Source organism: Pseudochaenichthys georgianus, unplaced genomic scaffold, assembly GCF_902827115.2.
Source record: "Pseudochaenichthys georgianus unplaced genomic scaffold, fPseGeo1.2 scaffold_511_arrow_ctg1, whole genome shotgun sequence".
Classification (NCBI taxonomy): domain Eukaryota; kingdom Metazoa; phylum Chordata; class Actinopteri; order Perciformes; family Channichthyidae; genus Pseudochaenichthys; species Pseudochaenichthys georgianus.
This window is the reverse complement of record NW_027263072.1, coordinates 52,501-70,264: the sequence shown is the minus strand read 5'-3', so window position 1 is coordinate 70,264 and position 17,764 is coordinate 52,501. Positions and strand designations below refer to the sequence as shown.

At 41.2% G+C, this 17,764-nt stretch overlaps 3 protein-coding genes across 7 annotated transcripts in view; 1 reads left to right on the top strand and 2 right to left on the bottom strand.

The window, feature by feature from the left end:
* Window positions 1-404: 404 nt before the first annotated feature.
* On the bottom strand, window positions 405-2,916 carry LOC117442969 (dickkopf-related protein 2-like). 3 transcript variants are annotated; one of them, XM_034078928.2, is made up of 5 exons: window positions 2,700-2,916; window positions 2,191-2,363; window positions 1,886-2,042; window positions 1,318-1,464; window positions 405-936 (listed from the first exon to the last, which is right to left on the bottom strand). In XM_034078928.2, exons 2-5 carry the CDS (start codon window positions 2,356-2,358, stop codon window positions 536-538), a joined length of 873 nt encoding a protein of 290 aa, XP_033934819.1. In that variant the 5' UTR covers window positions 2,359-2,363; window positions 2,700-2,916; the 3' UTR covers window positions 405-535. The 3 variants fall into 3 exon arrangements, with proteins under 3 accessions (XP_033934819.1, XP_033934821.1, XP_033934820.1); XM_034078930.2 differs by having other exon boundaries at window positions 1,318-1,446; XM_034078929.2 differs by having other exon boundaries at window positions 2,191-2,360.
* Window positions 2,917-6,118: 3,202 nt separating this feature from the next.
* On the top strand, window positions 6,119-16,900 carry LOC117442962 (calcium uniporter regulatory subunit MCUb, mitochondrial-like). Of its 2 annotated transcripts, XM_034078921.2 has the most exons (9): window positions 6,119-6,747; window positions 7,115-7,169; window positions 10,946-11,113; window positions 12,031-12,135; window positions 12,820-12,977; window positions 13,739-13,845; window positions 14,031-14,127; window positions 15,868-15,984; window positions 16,061-16,900. In XM_034078921.2, the coding sequence occupies exons 1-9, from the start codon at window positions 6,700-6,702 to the stop codon at window positions 16,112-16,114; spliced, it is 909 nt and encodes a 302-aa protein (XP_033934812.1). In that variant the 5' UTR covers window positions 6,119-6,699; the 3' UTR covers window positions 16,115-16,900. The 2 variants fall into 2 exon arrangements, with proteins under 2 accessions (XP_033934812.1, XP_033934813.1); XM_034078922.2 differs by lacking the exons at window positions 6,119-6,747; window positions 7,115-7,169 and adding an exon at window positions 10,317-10,507.
* Window positions 16,901-17,195: 295 nt separating this feature from the next.
* The window catches only part of cfi (complement factor I), a 17,548-nt gene continuing 16,979 nt past the window's right edge, over window positions 17,196-17,764 (bottom strand). For both annotated transcript variants that reach the window (XM_034078919.2, XM_034078920.2), the window contains exon 17: window positions 17,196-17,393. In XM_034078919.2, coding sequence (XP_033934810.1) covers window positions 17,325-17,393 — 69 coding nt within the window. In that variant the 3' untranslated portion in view covers window positions 17,196-17,324. The remainder of the gene's footprint in view (window positions 17,394-17,764) is intronic.

The following is a 17,764-nucleotide window of genomic DNA, read 5'->3' as shown; positions in this document are numbered from 1 at the left end:
ATTTAATTAAATATCTTAATAAATAAGTTACTTTTACCAGTGCAATTTAGGACTTTTCTTCAGCATTTAGTTTAATAAAGCCATTTAATAAAATGTTACTGAAATAAGTTATCCATCTTGCCTTCACCTCAAATCAAGGTTTTTTTTAAAAATAACAGCTCGTATGTTGGTCTTGAAAACCTACATGACAAAAGACATGTATTAGGTTTTCAACATCAACGTTGTTCCTGTTGGTGTCGGTGAAGACGAACTGGATTTCAAAGCAGTTTCTGCTCGTCTAGACAGAAGAGGAGGAAACCAGATCTGAACCACAAAGAGTTTCACTCCCGCCTGACAGGAAGCTCGTTTGCATTGAGACACTGGAGGTGTGTGTGTGTGTGTGTGGGGGGGGGGGGGGGGGGGGCACAGGTGTGAATGCTTATTCAACGCTCCCTCAGCAATGTAAAGTAAAGAAACTCTGGCCTCAGCTTGTCTCTAGTCTCTCTGGCAAAGAGAGGGAAGTCCACCCTTCATTTTTTATCCTATCAGTAACTTCTTATCGTTTCTGGCACACGTGAAGTCGTGTTTTCGCCACGTCTGGAGATGCCGACGCTAACTGTCCTGCAGGAGAGGACGAAAGTGAAGTGTGGGGGAAGGAGTGATGAGAAGAAGAAGAAGACGCCGCAAACTTTGACTTTGCCACCGCCGCCATCAGTGAAGATGATGGCGATGATGATGAAGCTTTGGCGTCGGGGTCTCGCAGCGTCCGGCAGCTAAGTCCGTCCCCACATGGGCAGCGTTGGAACAGCTCCAGCCCGTGGTTCCCCTTCCGCCGGTGTCGCGTGCAAACCTGTCCCCCCCGCAACACCGGCTTACAGATTCGGGTCCAGAAGTGACGGGCGCAACACAACGCCTCGGAACAATCTAAGGAGCGGAGGCACGGGTCGCCCACCTGACCTGCAAACATGGAAAGAATTCATTAGATAATAATGCATTGGATTTTTATAGCGCTTTTCGTAATGCTCAAAGACGCTTTACATAAATCAGAACAGAAACACTACAAGGAAAAATACGACCTCTATTCTGTGAAGGTAGCAATTACAACCAGAAATCAAAATGTCACCTTGAGGAGAGTTCAAGATTGTGTGTTGAGAAAAGCGATAACTGTGTCTTTCAACTCAAGGCAATTCAAAGTGCTTCCACACAAATGAGAGACATTAGGAGCATTAAGAAATAGTGCAGCAGAAAACTATTATAAAATGGCATTTTAAAACACAGATTGTAAAACACTATAACAATGAAACAGAATGTGATGAATTAAAAGTGAAAGAATCTCACCTTTACTGGAGGGTCCTTTGGGCTCCATCCGGCTCCGCTTCCTCCAGCCTCTCTTCTGGGACAGAGTACTCATCTCTCCGTCGGGGATCGCCTGAGACACAAAGCTGTCGTCGCCTGGAACGCAGATATCTGAGGGAGGGACGAGCGCTTACAACGAATAGACGGAATAGAATGAGCGCAGAAAATGTGCTAAATTGTTGAACTAATAAAAAGGAATAAAAGGAGAATCATTTCTAGTCATCAGCCTGAGCATAATGAAAAAGATTGATTTCACAGCATTGTTCTACTGATTCGCAATAATGTGCTTTAGACATTCTAATGACACGTGAAACCCTTTGTTGTGCGGCTCTTATTTTGAGCAGATACTGAGACATTCTGCCTCAAATCATTTGTAAACAGTAAATAAAACTTGCAGCTCGTATTTCTGACTTTCTTATCATCTCAATGTCACTTTTCTGTTCTTTTTACAGGGTATAAAACACAAGACATTCAGATATCACTATAACACGACAGAGATATGACAGTACAAGTTCAAAAAGTATATATAATATATATATATTAATCTTACTGTTGCTGCAGCTGTTTCCAGGACAACACATGCCATCTCTATGGCAACGCCTCTTCCTCCTGCGGCAGGTCTGACAGCGGGAGTGGGCGGGGCCTTTGGTGGGGGCGTGGCAGTAGCTGCCCTCGCGGCACTCCAGGTCGCTCATGCACTGATACAGCTGCACAGAAGTACCGTGACTTTATTATAATGGACCGTACTGTTACTGTCTGATAATGGAACGTGGTGTTGATGTGATGGAACGTTTCCCGCCTCCAACGTTCCATCACCTCAAAGATAGAGATAACGCCATGACGTCACACACTCACCGTCAGGTCCAGACTGGGCTCCCACGTGCTCCTGTTCAACGGCAGCGCGTGCCCCTCCCGCAGGATCACAGTGCGGATGGAGTTCAGTCTGACACGAGCCTCCCTTCCGCGCGAACACGTCACGAGCACGAGCGCGAGACTCACCATCAGCACCGAGTGAGGGTGCATGACTGCTGAGGGGGCAGAAAAATAAATACATAGAAGAACTCCCAAAAATGTTATAAAAGGTACAAATAATTATAACATTTGTAAAAATAAGCCTCAGAAATAACAGCGTTTCACTTCTTCAATAAAACATCACACTAAAAACGAAAAAAAGGTTTTACTTTGAAAATAATTTCCTAAAACTCGTGAATCCTATAAATTAACACAATATCCTCAGTAAAAACCACAAGGCGAAACTTCCATCTTAAATGTCCTTTGCATTGTTTAACTTCTGTTGAATACAGATGTGTTTAAAATATCTGTCATTCCTACAAGCAGGTAAAACACACATTGATAAATCCTACCTGTTGCTTTCAGGGAGAAGTTCCTTTTCTCTGAATCACGTTAAAAGGGCGAACAAAATAAATGAAGAAAGAAAGAAATAATCCCGGTTAGTTTAGTTAAATCCCATTTCCGGTGTGTTTCTGCTGCCTCCAGACTCTCAGATGCTGCTGATGTCTGCAGGACTTCAGGTGAACTGGTCCCGGATCCTCGTGCACTTTATATCTGCTCACAGGTGTACCCCAGCACCGCCCCCCCCCCCTCCCCTCCCGTGCAAGCATCGTCGATACCTGCAGCCATCGATACAGAGAGAGAGAGAGAGGGAGAGAGGGGAGAGAGAGAGAGAGGGGGAGAGGGAGAGAGAGAGAGAGAGGGAGAGAGGGAGAGAGGGAGAGAGGGGAGAGCCTCTGCAGCAATGAGGATGTATTTACATGCAGCCTACATTCTTTAAGACATGCATAGAGTCTCTTAGTGTATTATAACTTTATCACCGGTAGGTTGACACGAACGAGGAATTTGACTTGGTGTCGTGGTGCATGCATTAAAGTAAAACCAAAATTACAAAAACAGATAGATAACTCATTTAAGAAATCTATAATGACATGTAAAAAATATAGTAAAATATAAGTATTTACATTGAAATAGGATTGGCTGCAACAAACAGATTCCCAGCCTGGCGTCAACAAAGTCAATCTAATGTAATCTGATGATGTCGTGATGACTAGAGGAAGAAGTACTCAGATATTGCACTTAAAGTCAAAGTAGAGTATATCTTAAAAAATGCAGTTAATTTGAACTTTATATATAATAATAATAATAATCTGTAATTATGTGTATATAACATTTCTCTGCGCTAACTATTTGTATGTAAAAATATATTCTCCAAAGTGTTTTAAAACGTTAAAATATCTCCCTCTGCAGAAAATATAAATACTCAGAATCAGAATATACCTCCAAACTATTCTGAAGTATTCGCAGTACTTCATTAAATGTACTTGGTTACAGAAAGGTGATTCACAGCTATTAACACACACATTTCCTGTTCACACACACGCGCGCGCGCACGCACATACACGCACGCACACACTTGAGTTTCTGTATCAGATGCACAGAATGAAACATCGCCCTCTTGAGGTCACACCTGGAACTGCATAAAAACTGTTACAATTTTAAAATTAAGTAAAAGTACACACGTTTAAACATGTACTTTATGTACCAAAAGTGACTCATCATGCAGAATAATATATATTATAGTATTATATCTTGTTGATGCATTCATGTGTGCGTTGCAGCTGCGAAAAGGGGAAGTTTGCGGCGAGCGACACAACAGAGAGAAGTGAGGGTGAAATCAGGGCAAAGCCTCATCCCAATACCCCTCCTCGACTCCTCCTTTCCCTCACTCGCTTCCCTTCCTTGCGTCTTAGCTCCGCCTCCGTAAGATGCGAGCGAGAGACACGAGGAGGTGACGCGAGGACAGAGGAGTCCTCAGGTATTAATTGGGATGGCCTCGTTCACTCTTAAACGACTGACATGAGCACAGCTGTCTCCCTCTCATCGGGCTGAACTGAAGAACCTTTAGAACCGGCCTATCTGTTGTTAAATATTTATTTCAATGATGAATCTTTCTCTTGTTAGTCAAGGAATTCAATGATGGTTGGTCCTGCTTTTGTGTTCCGTTTTGGTGTAAAATGCACCCTACATTTAAATACAAATATAATGATAGTAATGTGAAAGCCTTTTAGAAATGAATTGCACATAATAATTCCCACGGAGCTGTGAGCACTGATATGTGACGCTTTTCCACTCATCTTCCAGTTGTCGGGTTTCCTCTGTTGAAAGGGACCAGCTGTGACGGTGGGGGCGGGGCTTGTATACGCGAGTAGTGAAAACACTTCCGCTAGTCTGCTCGTGTGTGTCCTCCCTCGATCTCGTCTCCTCCCTCACCCCTCCTCCCTCACCCCTCCTCGACTGCATTTCAGCTATTGGGACGTCCTTCAACATGGCCTGTCTTGATCGATTTCCAGGTCAAGTCAAGGAGGAGGGGAAGAGAGGAGTCGAGGAGGGGTATTGGGATGAGGCTCCGTGTTGGATCTGAGAGACGAACAGGAAACCAGAGACAGGAAGTGGTGTATGTGAGGAGCTTCAACTCTTTACTTTGCATGACTAAATATACTATAATTACTACTATACTATAAATACTACTACAGGCTACTATAAATGAACGTCCCTTTTAAGAATGAAAAACTAGCTCCATCTCTACAAGCGGCAGCCTTGACGTGATGAACACATTCATGCATTAGTGTTAATACGATACTTACTATTTAACATCATAAGTACTTTGATTTTGGCACTAAGGCTTTATTGGATCACTGCACGTGTTTCTACACTGTGGTATTGCTTATGGTTAAAGTAAGAGACAACAAATAGATGCAGAGAAGAGATGTGATGTGTCCAAGAAGAGACGCAAAGCAACCAAAACATAGCAACCATACACTGACAGAATATGACCCGATAGAAATGCAAAATGACGGGGAAAAAACAGCCAAACAAGAATACTTAAGAACCAAAAACACAAACAAAAGAGATTAAATATGACCGAAAAGCTGCTCTCTGCTGGGCTGGAGACTCTTTTGACTACTTCCTGTATATCTACTTCCTGTATCTCTATTTCCTGTGCACCTCTTTACAGCCTGGCTGCTCACTGATGGGCTGAAGTCGAATAGTCCATTTCTCTTAGGAACCTTCCTCACGGAGTGAAATGACCCGGAAGCCCCTCAGTGGCAGCCATGATAAGTGCCGTTCCAATTCTCTAGATGAAAGGAAAGGAGGTTTCAAACTTCCTTTATAGCCTCCTTTAGCTTAGGAACCACTGGACCTCCCTCACCGAGAGGAGAGGAGAAAATGCTGCCCCACAATGCCTTGCGGCCGCAGCATTTGCCGTCACTCAACAGTCGGCCGTTCACAGAAACAACCGATTATGACGGAGAAATTATATCATGAAAGTTACGGTGCTTATTAAGCATTTTAAAACATAGGTGGTAAGTTACAAAGTGCTTTGTTTTGAACGTTCATCAGTATTATAATAAAGAGAGAAATATGAACCTTAGTTTTTACTGAAATGATCAAATAAAGTCAACATCTCACAGTCTTTACTGAGCTGTGTGGGGTTTGCTCAACTTCTAAAAGATGTTTGAATGGTGATATACACAGTGATAGATGTTAAGGACTAACGTTTATAATAAATACATCTGTATTGATTTTAAGATCTTTAGTTCATCAATCAAACGTATTAAAAACAGTTTCCGTGCAAAATGACCAGCGCAGCAGAGTTGCATACTTATTTAATCGTAACGTACTTTTATCCAGTTTGATGAGAAATCTCTTCTAAAGTACATTTTTCATATTTTTTCTATTTATTTCTGTTGTATAAAAGCTAACACCTATAGAGCGCGAGTTAAGCTTTGTTAGCAAAGACATAGGGAATTAAAAGAGGTTTTGGCTCTGACAGTTACGCCCCCTCATTTGCTTGAAAAAGACGTCGTACAGGGAAATAAATGAACGAAGCGCTAATTAGCTTACATCTCTCCTTTTATGTCTTTATATAAAATAGTCGTGGTTGGGTTTCAGTTGAAGCTGGCATTGTTAAACGTGAGAAAAATGCTTTAGAAACATTCAATTACGCAAACAAATAGACATTATATGAATCAGGAAGTGCTTCCACACCTTACAACCTTTGAACTTGTTCTTTAAGCACGTTCTGTCTTGAATCTACTGTTAGACGACAGTTCTTGACTTCCGTCTGACTTCCGTTTCTCACTTCCTGTACGGTGAACCGTTTCCTGCCACAGAGCACCGTGTGTTTTACAGTGCAGTCAGAGCGAGGCAGGACAGGGTTAACTTCTCTGAAGCTCTTGCTGCTGCTTTGAATGAAACCTGTTTCCACTCGCCTCGCATACCTCAGCCTCGAGGTGTCGGCTGGATCTCGGCTCTGAGCAGAAGCTTCACATCTGTCACGGCTCAGCCATGTTTGTCTCCAGATTGCTCTGCAGGGCGTCACGCCGAATCAACACAGTGAGTTTAACTTATTGTAAAGTTTAACAGCTTTCTGACATCAAGTATATTTAAGAACGACAAAGTGGAGGGACTCTTCCTCCGTTATCTGCTCAGATACCTTTAAACTAAACAACTGCATCAGGAACTACTTTAACTGCATACTATTACTACTAATGCTGTGTTAGGCAACTTCCTTTGTCACAACTACAAGTATTTCCACATCAAAGCATCTCTGAAAGTATGAACTCTTCTGCAAGCTTCCTCTTTTCCTCGGCTCCATTGTTTCTGTTGCCACACCTTTTGCATCTGGCTCTCTCTGACACAGCATTGCTTAGATATTTGCATGATTGTGCAACTGAAGAAAATATAATAATGTCTCTCTCAGTGTGGTCCGGTGTGGTGTGTCGCCTCCAGGTTCAGCACTCAACCTCCAGCTAAAGGTAAACAAGTCCCTCAAACAGCAACCTGTCAGATATCCTACTTCTAAACAGGATCCAGTCACTATCTGATGCGTTCAAATGATATATGTGTTGGTGATAAGTGACCGTACATCAATAATGACAGTATGGTACAAACATACCTTCCTGATTTTTAATTACCCATTCCATTTTCGCCTATAATTAATGTGTATTAAAGTGTATACATTTCAAAGATTGACAAAGATATTGATGAGACCTTTGGTTTTATATGTGCAATAACTGTCTGTGAACATGAAATCCAAATGTGGTGACATTCAGACTATTATTTCCAGAGATACTTGGGATACGTAAAGTTATACCTCGGGTTGGGGGTACCCAACGCTGTTGAGGGCGAACGTTCTTGTTCTCTGTGCGATGACGTTGAATCTAATCTAAGCTCTAATCTATTAACCCCTCTCTCCAGAGGTGGGAAGTAATGGAGTACAAATACTGGTACATTTTTCTGGTATCAGTACTTTACTCCACTAATTATTTTTCTGAAGACTTTTTACTTTGACTTCTTTTGAACTCAAATACCTGTACTTTCTACTTCTCACATGTTGAACTCTAATACCTGTACTTTCTACTTCTCTCATGTTGAACTCAAATACCTGTACTTTCTACTTCTTACATGTTGAACTCAAATACCTGTACTTTCTACTTCTCACATGTTGAACTCAAATACCTGTACTTTCTACTTCTTACATGTTGAACACAAATACCTGTACTTTCTACTTCCTACATGTTGAACACAAATACCTGTACTTAAAACTTCTCACATGTTGAACTCAAATACCTGTACTTTCCACTTCTTATATGTTGAACACAAATACCTGTACTTTCTACTTCTTACATGTTGAACACAAATACCTGTACTTTCTACTTCTCACATGTTGAACTCTAATACCTGTACTTTCTACTTCTTACATGTTGAACTCAAATACCTGTACTTTCTACTTCTCACATGTTGAACTCAAATACCTGTACTTTCTACTTCTTACATGTTGAACACAAATACCTGTACTTTCTACTTCCTACATGTTGAACACAAATACCTGTACTTAAAACTTCTCACATGTTGAACACAAATACCTGTACTTTCTACTTCTTACATGTTGAACACAAATACCTGTACTTTCTACTTCTCACATGTTGAACTCTAATACCTGTACTTTCTACTTCTTACATGTTGAACTCAAATACCTGTACTTTCTACTTCTCACATGTTGAACTCAAATACCTGTACTTTCTACTTCTTACATGTTGAACACAAATACCTGTACTTTCTACTTCCTACATGTTGAACACAAATACCTGTACTTTCCACTTCTTACATGTTGAACACAAATACCTGTACTTTCTACTTCTTACATGTTGAACACAAATACCTGTACTTTCTACTTCTCACATGTTGAACTCAAATACCTGTACTTTCCACTTCTTACATGTTGAACACAAATACCTGTACTTTCTACTTCTTACATGTTGAACTCAAATACCTGTACTTTCTACTTCTTACATGTTGAACACAAATACCTGTACTTTCTACTTCTTACATGTTGAACTCAAATACCTGTACTTTCTACTTCTTACATGTTGAACTCAAATAGCTGTACTTTCTACTTCTTACATGTTAAACTCAAATACCTGTACTTTCTACTTCTTACATGTTGAACTCAAATATCTGTACTTTCTACTTCTTACTTGTTGAACTCAAATACCTGTACTTTCTACTTCTTACATGTTGAACTCAAATACCTGTACTTTCGACTATTTACATGTTGAACCCAAATACCTGTACTTTCTACTTCCTACATGTTGAACACAAATACCTGTACTTAAAACTTCTCACATGTTGAACTCAAATACCTGTACTTTCTACTTCTCTCATGTTGAACTCAAATACCTGTACTTTCCACTTCTTAAATGTTGAACACAAATACCTGTACTTTCTACTTCTTACATGTTGAACACAAATACCTGTACTTTCTACTTCTTACATGTTGAACTCAAATACCTGTACTTTCTACTTCTTACATGTTGAACTCAAATACCTGTACTTTCTACTTCTTACATGTTGAACTCAAATACCTGTACTTTCTACTTCTCATATGTTGAACTCAAATACCTGTACTTTCTACTTCTTACATGTTGAACACTAATACCTGTACTTTCTACTTCTTACATGTTGAACACAAATACCTGTACTTTCTACTTCTCACATGTTGAACTCAAATACCTGTACTTTCTACTTCTTACATGTTGAACACTAATACCTGTACTTTCTACTTCTTACATGTTGAACTCAAATATCTGTACTTTCTACTTCTTACATGTTGAACACTAATACCTGTACTTTCTACTTCTTACATGTTGAACTCAAATACCTGTACTTTCTACTTCTTACATGTTGAACACAAATACCTGTACTTTCTACTTCTCACATGTTGAACTCAAATACCTGTACTTTCTACTTCTTACATGTTGAACACTAATACCTGTACTTTCTACTTCTTACATGTTGAACTCAAATACCTGTACTTTCTACTTCTTACATGTTGAACACTAATACCTGTACTTTCTACTTCTTACATGTTGAACTCAAATACCTGTACTTTCTACTTCTTACATGTTGAACTCAAATACCTGTACTTTCTACTTCCTACATGTTGAACACAAATACCTGTACTTAAAACTTCTTACATGTTGAACTCAAATACCTGTACTTTCTACTTCTCACATGTTGAACCCAAATACCTGTACTTTCTACTTCTTACATGTTGAACTCAAATACCTGTACTTTCTACTTCTCTCATTTCCCAAACAGCTGGTTCCTTTAGTCTGAATGTGTGTTTGTGGCGTGATCATTATTATTTAGAGTCGTTGCGTGCCTATTGGTTGGAACACGATCCGTGTATCCATCACTTCCTGGTCTTCTCTAAAGAAGAGGGACCAATGGAGAAATCCTGTTGTCTCCTCTTAGGGTTTGTTTTAATGCACTGATATCATGTGTGACTCTGATCTGTGTACGACCTGGCAGCTGCCTCTTTATGATAGGAGGAGGCAGGGAATTTCAGGCTGTTGATCTTTATGAGGAGACAGACACATACTTGTTGTCTCCTACATATCTAATTTCTATGAGGCGTGAAGGAAGTCTAGAAGAGGTCGCAGATGACCCCACGCTTTTCCGACACACGCGGGCTGATATTAGCGCCACCTCGATTTCCGACTTTGTTGTTATCTATCTCCGTGTTTTGGACGATATAAGCCTGATGTTTTTTGCTGCTCCGGTAACCCTTTGAGCAACATGCCCCAAGTGTGTGAGTTAACCCATATCCTTTGTATGTCACTCTGCTCCTTCTTGCAAGAATAAGCTAGAGCCTGATTTTTGATTCTCAACCTGGTGTCGAGTGATATTTTCCGAACAGGGACCAATGGAAACGTTGTCATGTTGCCGTTGTTCACCATGGAAACATTCATTAGCTAACAATGACATTACTGTTCTATTAATATAAAGGGAGGTCAGGTACTCTTTAAAGCAGCTGCTAGCTCTGGGTACTTTCTACTGAAGTACACTTCAAAGTCTCTTTACTTTCACTTGAGTAAAGAAGATTAGTCAGTACTTCTACTTTTACCAGAGTATTTCTAAACACCAGTATCAGTACTTGTACTTGAGTAAAGCATGTGTGTACTCTCTCTCTCTCTCTCTCTCTCTCTCTCTCTCTCTCTCTCTCTCTCTCTCTCTCTCTCTCTCTCAGATGCATCAGTTCGATACAGCCTTGGCCGCCCGGTCCTCTCTCTCCGCCTCCCTGCAGGTGGCCTCGGTCGCTTCACTCTGACGCCGATGCTGACCACCGTGGGAGATCTGCTGAGTGAAATCACAGCCAAAGACCCGGGGGTGCAGAGCGCCTCGCTGCTCAACGGAGGTAACACAAACACACACCAACAGGGTGCTGCAAGATTTCTTTAGCCCATCACCCACACCTTAACGCTTCATCTGTTTCTCAATTTCTGAGCTTCACCCTAAAACAAAGTCCTACATTTCAGTGTTTTGAGGAAGTACTGAAACATCTGCTCTTGTAAAGACTCTAACCCACACCTTGACCCTCCATCTGATTCTCTATTTCCGAGCTTGCACTGAAAAACTGAAACGTTGACCTTAATTAAATGTATTCTGTCAACAGATTTCACATTTCTGCATGAGGTTAGTTGAAAGCAATACTATTAAGTTGAACCTAATATTTGTTATTTCAACTTTATTTAACTGCTTTGAACTAACCTAACACAGTTATGTGAAATCTGTTGACATAATACATTTCATTGAAGTCAACGCTTCAGTTTTTTCCGTTTAACCCTAAAACGAAGTCCTAATTTTCAGGGTTTTGTAGAAAGTACAAGTAGAAAGTACTGAAGCAACCGGACTTCCTAAAAACATTCATACTTTAATGAAACTTCCTCAATTTAAAAAAGTGTTCTTTCTTTAATAACATCAACATTTTCCTTAAATGTCCCGCTTCCTGAAATGTGTTCATGTTCAACGAATACAATCACTTTCCAAAAATGTCCTTGCTTTATAAAAATGTAATCTCTCAGATGTTCAAACTTTACAAAGTATCCAGAATGTGGAGAAGAAGGCCACACCTTGTCCCTAAAGTGTAACATATTCCACTTCCGCAAAAGGTGCACTGAAGTGTCTTAACAATTCTAACTTTCTAAAAAAATATCTCACTTTTAAAATAAAAGACTTACTGTTACTCAAAGTGTACACAAACAAGTGACAATAGCACAAGTAAAGTTTAATAAATAATAAATACCTGAAACTAAACTTTTGTTCTTCCTTCAGATGGACAGAGAATCTCCACATGCACCTTCATGGAAACTGTTTTAGACAAAGATTTTCAACTGATCATCAACGACGTCACACACAACATTTGCTCACTTGGACAAGGTGTGTGTGTGTGTGTGTGTGTGTGTGTGTGTGTGTGTGTGTGTGTGTGTGTGTGTGTGTGTGGGTGGACTAGCATTAATATACTTGTGGGGACCTAAATCTGTTTACACAGTCACGTGTGGGGACTCGCCTCCCTTATGGGGACAAAAGACTTGGTTAGGATTAGGCATGTGTTGGTTATGATTATCGTTCAGGTTAGGATAAGTCTCCAGGGAATGTATGTAAGTCAATGTAATGTCCCCTGAAGTGATGTATACATGGTATGTGTGTGTGTGTGTGTGTGTGTGTGTGTGTGTGTGTGTGTGTGTGTGTGTGTGTGTGTGTGTGTGTGTGTGTGTGTGTGTGTGTGTGTGTGTGTGTGTGTGTGTGTGTGTGTGTGTGTGTGTGTGTGTGTGTGTGTGTGTGTGTGTGTGTGTGTGTGTGTGTGTGTGTGTGTGTGTGTGTGGTCAGCTCAGCTTAGCTTTGCATAAAAGGGAGCAGCTGGTGAGCTTCAAACCAGGTCAGAATGTGAATGTGTCACCGTGTGTGTACCCCGTCCATCTCTCCACGTTCAGGATATGTTCCTTAAGAGCTGAAAGCGACGTTATCGGACTCTTTCTCCCACACATTGGTTCTCTGTGATTATAATACAGGTGTGGCTCAGTTTGTGTTAAAGTAACACACCTGTGTGTCTGTCCCTCTCAGGTGCGTCTCATGAACATGTGTTGGGTGTCGATGACATGAAGTACGTAGTTCGTCTTCTTCACTCGGCTCTGAGTCTTCCTCAGCAGCTGCACAGCAAACACACCAACCTGCTGGTGAAGCAGGAGGAGCTGAGGAAGCAGCTGCAGCCTCTGGAGACAGTACGGCACAACACTCACAATCTGACACACCCTGCTGAGCGCGGAGATCAGTGTGTTTCCACCTGGCCTTGTTCTTCATCAGGATCCCCGTTAGCACTAGCATGAGCCTCTTCGTCCTGGGGTCCTCACTCACACACACACACACACACACACACACACACACACACACACACACACACACACACACACACACACACACACACACACACACACCCACACACACACACACACACACCCACACACACACACACACACACACACACACACACACACACACACACACACACACACACACACACCCACACACACACACACACACACACACACACACACACACACACACACACACACACACACACACACACACACACACACACAACCAACTTGAAACTAAACTAAAACAAAACAGCCCATCATTTCATGCAATTTACAATGCTAGAGGAAGTGAAAACTAAAATGGTCATCCAATCATAAAGCCAAACAAAAAAATACAAATAATTGTACAAAATAATACGTACATAGCCGCAGGCACACTTCAATGATATGTTATAGTACTGAAATGATTTGTTAGCAACCTTTTGAATTGTACATAAGAATGTTCCTGAATGATGAATGGGTGACTGTTTTCTGTCTCATATTTAATTTGGGTAATACAAACCTTCCTTGTGTGTGTGTGTGTGTGTGTGTGTGTGTGTGTGTGTGTGTGTGTGTGTGTGTGTGTGTGTGTGTGTGTGTGTGTGTGTGTGTGTGTGTGTGTACAGGAGAGAGTCAAGATGGCGCTGGAGGCGGAGTCTAGAACAACACAACTGGGGTGGGCGGGGCTTGCATACCTGTCGCTGCAGGGAGGATTCCTGGGTTACCTCACCTGGTAATAAACACACACACACACACACACACACACACACACACACACACACACACACACACACACACACACACACACACACACACACACACACACACACACACACACACACACACACACACACACACACAGGCCTAACCTTTCTGCACTACGCTATAATCATGTTTTTAATGTGTGTATGTTTGCAGGAATGTGTATCCATGGGATGTCATGGAGCCAATTACCTTCTTCATCTCCCTCACCACCAGCATGCTGTTCTTCGCCTATTACATCCTCACCAAACAGGTGTGTGTCTGTGTGTGTTTCATTTATCATAGTGAGTACTCATCCCCACATTACTAAAAAAGAGGACTGGACCTCACCCAACCAAGAAAAGTATAAAAACAGACCTCAATATGCAAAAAAAAAGAGGACTGGTCCCCACTTTGCAAAAAAGAAAGATTGGACCCCACTACAAGAAGACTGGACCCCACTACGTCATAAAAGAAGACTAGACCCCACTACGTCATAAAAGAAGACTAGACCCCACTACGTCATAAAAGAAGACTAGACCCCACTACGTCATAAAAGAAGACCAGACCCCACTACGTCATAAAAGAAGACCAGACCCCACTACGTCATAAAAGAAGACTAGACCCCACTACGTCATAAAAGAAGACTAGACCCCACTACGTCATAAAAGAAGACCAGACCCCACTACGTCATAAAAGAAGACCAGACCCCACTACGTCATAAAAGAAGACTAGACCCCACTACGTCATAAAAGAAGACTAGACCCCACTTCGTCATAAAAGAAGACCAGACCCCACTTCGTCATAAAAGAAGACTAGACCCCACTACGTCATAAAAGAAGACTCCACTTCATCATAAAAGAAGACTAGACCCCACTACGTCATAAAAGAAGACCAGACCCCACTACGTCATAAAAGAAGACTAGACCCCACTACGTCATAAAAGAAGACCAGACCCCACTACGTCATAAAAGAAGACTAGACCCCACTACGTCATAAAAGAAGACCAGACCCCACTACGTCATAAAAGAAGACTAGACCACACTACGTCATAAAAGAAGACTAGACCCCACTACGTCATAAAAGTAGACTAGACCCCACTACGTCATAAAAGAAGACTAGACCCCACTACGTCATAAAAGTAGACTAGACCCCACTTCGTCATAAAAGAAGACTAGACCCCACTACGTCATAAAAGAAGACCAGACCCCACTACGTCATAAAAGAAGACTAGACCACACTACGTCATAAAAGAAGACTAGACCCCACTACGTCATAAAAGTAGACTAGACCCCACTACGTCATAAAAGAAGACTAGACCCCACTACGTCATAAAAGAAGACTAGACCCCACTTCGTCATAAAAGAAGACTAGACCCCACTACGTCATAAAAGAAGACCAGACCCCACTACGTCATAAAAGAAAACTAGACCCCACTACGTCATAAAAGAAGACCAGACCCCACTACGTCATAAAAGAAGACTAGACCCCACTACGTCATAAAAGAAGACTAGACTCCACTACGTCATAAAAGAAGACTAGACCCCACTACGTCATAAAAGAAGACTAGACCCCACTACGTCATAAAAGAAGACTAGACCCCACTACGTCATAAAAGTAGACTAGACCCCACTACGTCATAAAAGAAGACTAGACCCCACTACGTCATAAAAGAAGACTAGACCCCACTACGTCATGAAAGAAGACTGGTCCCACTTTGTTTTATTAAATTAGGTTGATTTGTAAAACAGGGGTAATCTTCAGTCGCGAGGTTTCTCCAGATAATTAATGATAAAGATTAGAGTTTAATGGTTAGGGAGATAATCATGTTATAGAGAGTCTTGTGAGGAGTACAAAGGGTTCTGTGTTCAACTCACTCTGTGTGTGTGTGTGTGTGTGTGTGTGTGTGTGTGTGTGTGTGTGTGTGTGTGTGTGTGTGTGTGTGTGTGTGTGTGTGTGTGTGTGTGTGTGTGTGTGTGTGTGTGTGTGTGTGTGTGTGTGTGTGTGTGTGTAGGAGTTCATCTATCCGCATGTGAAAGATCGTCAGTTCCTTCACTTCTTCCACTACAGAGCGTCGCACCAGAAATTCAATGTTCACAAATACAACGAGCTCAAAGACGAGCTGGCAAAGGTGATGAGCACACAAACACACACACACACACACACACACATTATATCAAAATGTCTTATTTTGCATGTGTGTGCAGGTGGACGGTGATCTCAACGTTCTGAGGAATGCCATCCGACGGAAGCCAGCCTAAAAATATACTGACAATAGGCGCTTTCACACCGCAGTACTTTTCCCACAAAGGTTCATATGAACTTAGTTCATGAGAACTCTTAATTCTCATGAACTCGTACAGATCGCGTTCACACCGGAATGAGTCCCTGGGGGAAGATTAGGCAAATGAAGCCGCTGACGTCACTTCTTCTTCTGCTTTGGGTTTACTGGCAGGCCGCAAACCACTTCACGGTGTATACTGCCACCCGGAGTCCCCGGCCGGAAGTCCCCGGAGTTGGGGAAGGCTTTCCGAGTAAATCGCCAGAACGCCGACACCTCCTCATCTCCACCGCTCCCATGTTTTCTTTTGTGTTGCCATAAGTTAGTCTCTCTGCGTTTCTGCGCTGGGCTAATGCTAATGCTAATAATGCTAATGCAAGGATAATAAAATGGCGGCTTCACAAAACCTTTTGGGAGTTTTACGGGGCGTGGTTTGCAATCCGCCCAGCCAATCAGACATAGGAACCTTTTTCTCCCACGAAAGCCCCTGCTCTCTAGCAGGGACGGAAAAGGGGGTGAAAAGGTTCTCATGAACTCATTTTAGTTCCGGCTCTTTTTGGTGTGAACCATAGACTGTATATATAAAGGTGTGAACGCAACTCTTCAGAACTATATCGGAACTAAAGTGGGAAAAGTACTGCGGTGTGAACGCGCCTATTAAATGTTATTTTTGCACATGTTTGTACTTATTTGTTTTTTTTTTAAATGTTGTTATGCTGCCGTCTTTTTTCACGACAATCAGAAATAAAAAATATACATTTTCTAAGTTTGTATCCTGGAGCTTTTTTTGTTAAATATTGGAATTGCTCCTTTTGTAATATTTTATTTGATATCACCCTGTGCATTTGAGCCTTTATATATACAGTCTATGATTTGAGCACATAAACATACAGCTATATTAAGATAAGAAACAATGCTATGAATGCACAAATTGGTACTTTGTTACCTTAGAAGAGCAGCATTTTTATTGTGCTTCAAATACATATAAAACTATTTTTATTTATTACTATTTTTTTCTAGATTTTATACACAAATAACGTCGGGAATTAGTTATCCATGAAAACAGGACAATGTGTTTTATTGGACACAGAGTTGTATTTGAATGAAATCAGTGAACAGATAAAAGGCTGTTTAAAGTATATCTCATTAAAAAAAGATCTTTGATTGAAACTCTTAAATCCCATTTAATCTCAGGAGTTGAACTTGGTGACTGCAGACCATCCAGTGTGGAGTCGGATCCACTCGAAGTAATGAGCAGTCTGTCAGAGAGGGAAGAATAAAAGCATGATTGTTGCATTAGATTTTATATTATAGCATTTGTATAGACACCTTTAAATGAAATACTTGTGTATCATCATCATCATCATCATCATCATCATCATCATCATCATCATCATCATCATCATCATCATCATCATCATTATTTAAAGAGACTCTTGGTCCATTATTACAAAACATACAACACTCAAATATAAATTATAAATTAAAAAAGGCAGCGATGTTTCCACAGAGGCATGAATTTGAAAGCAGCCTAATGACAGAGTTGAGAAACATTCAATCGACAGATGAATCTGTAGAATTCTCAAGAGAGCATGGAACGTGTTGACTCGTGCGTTACAGAACATTTCAC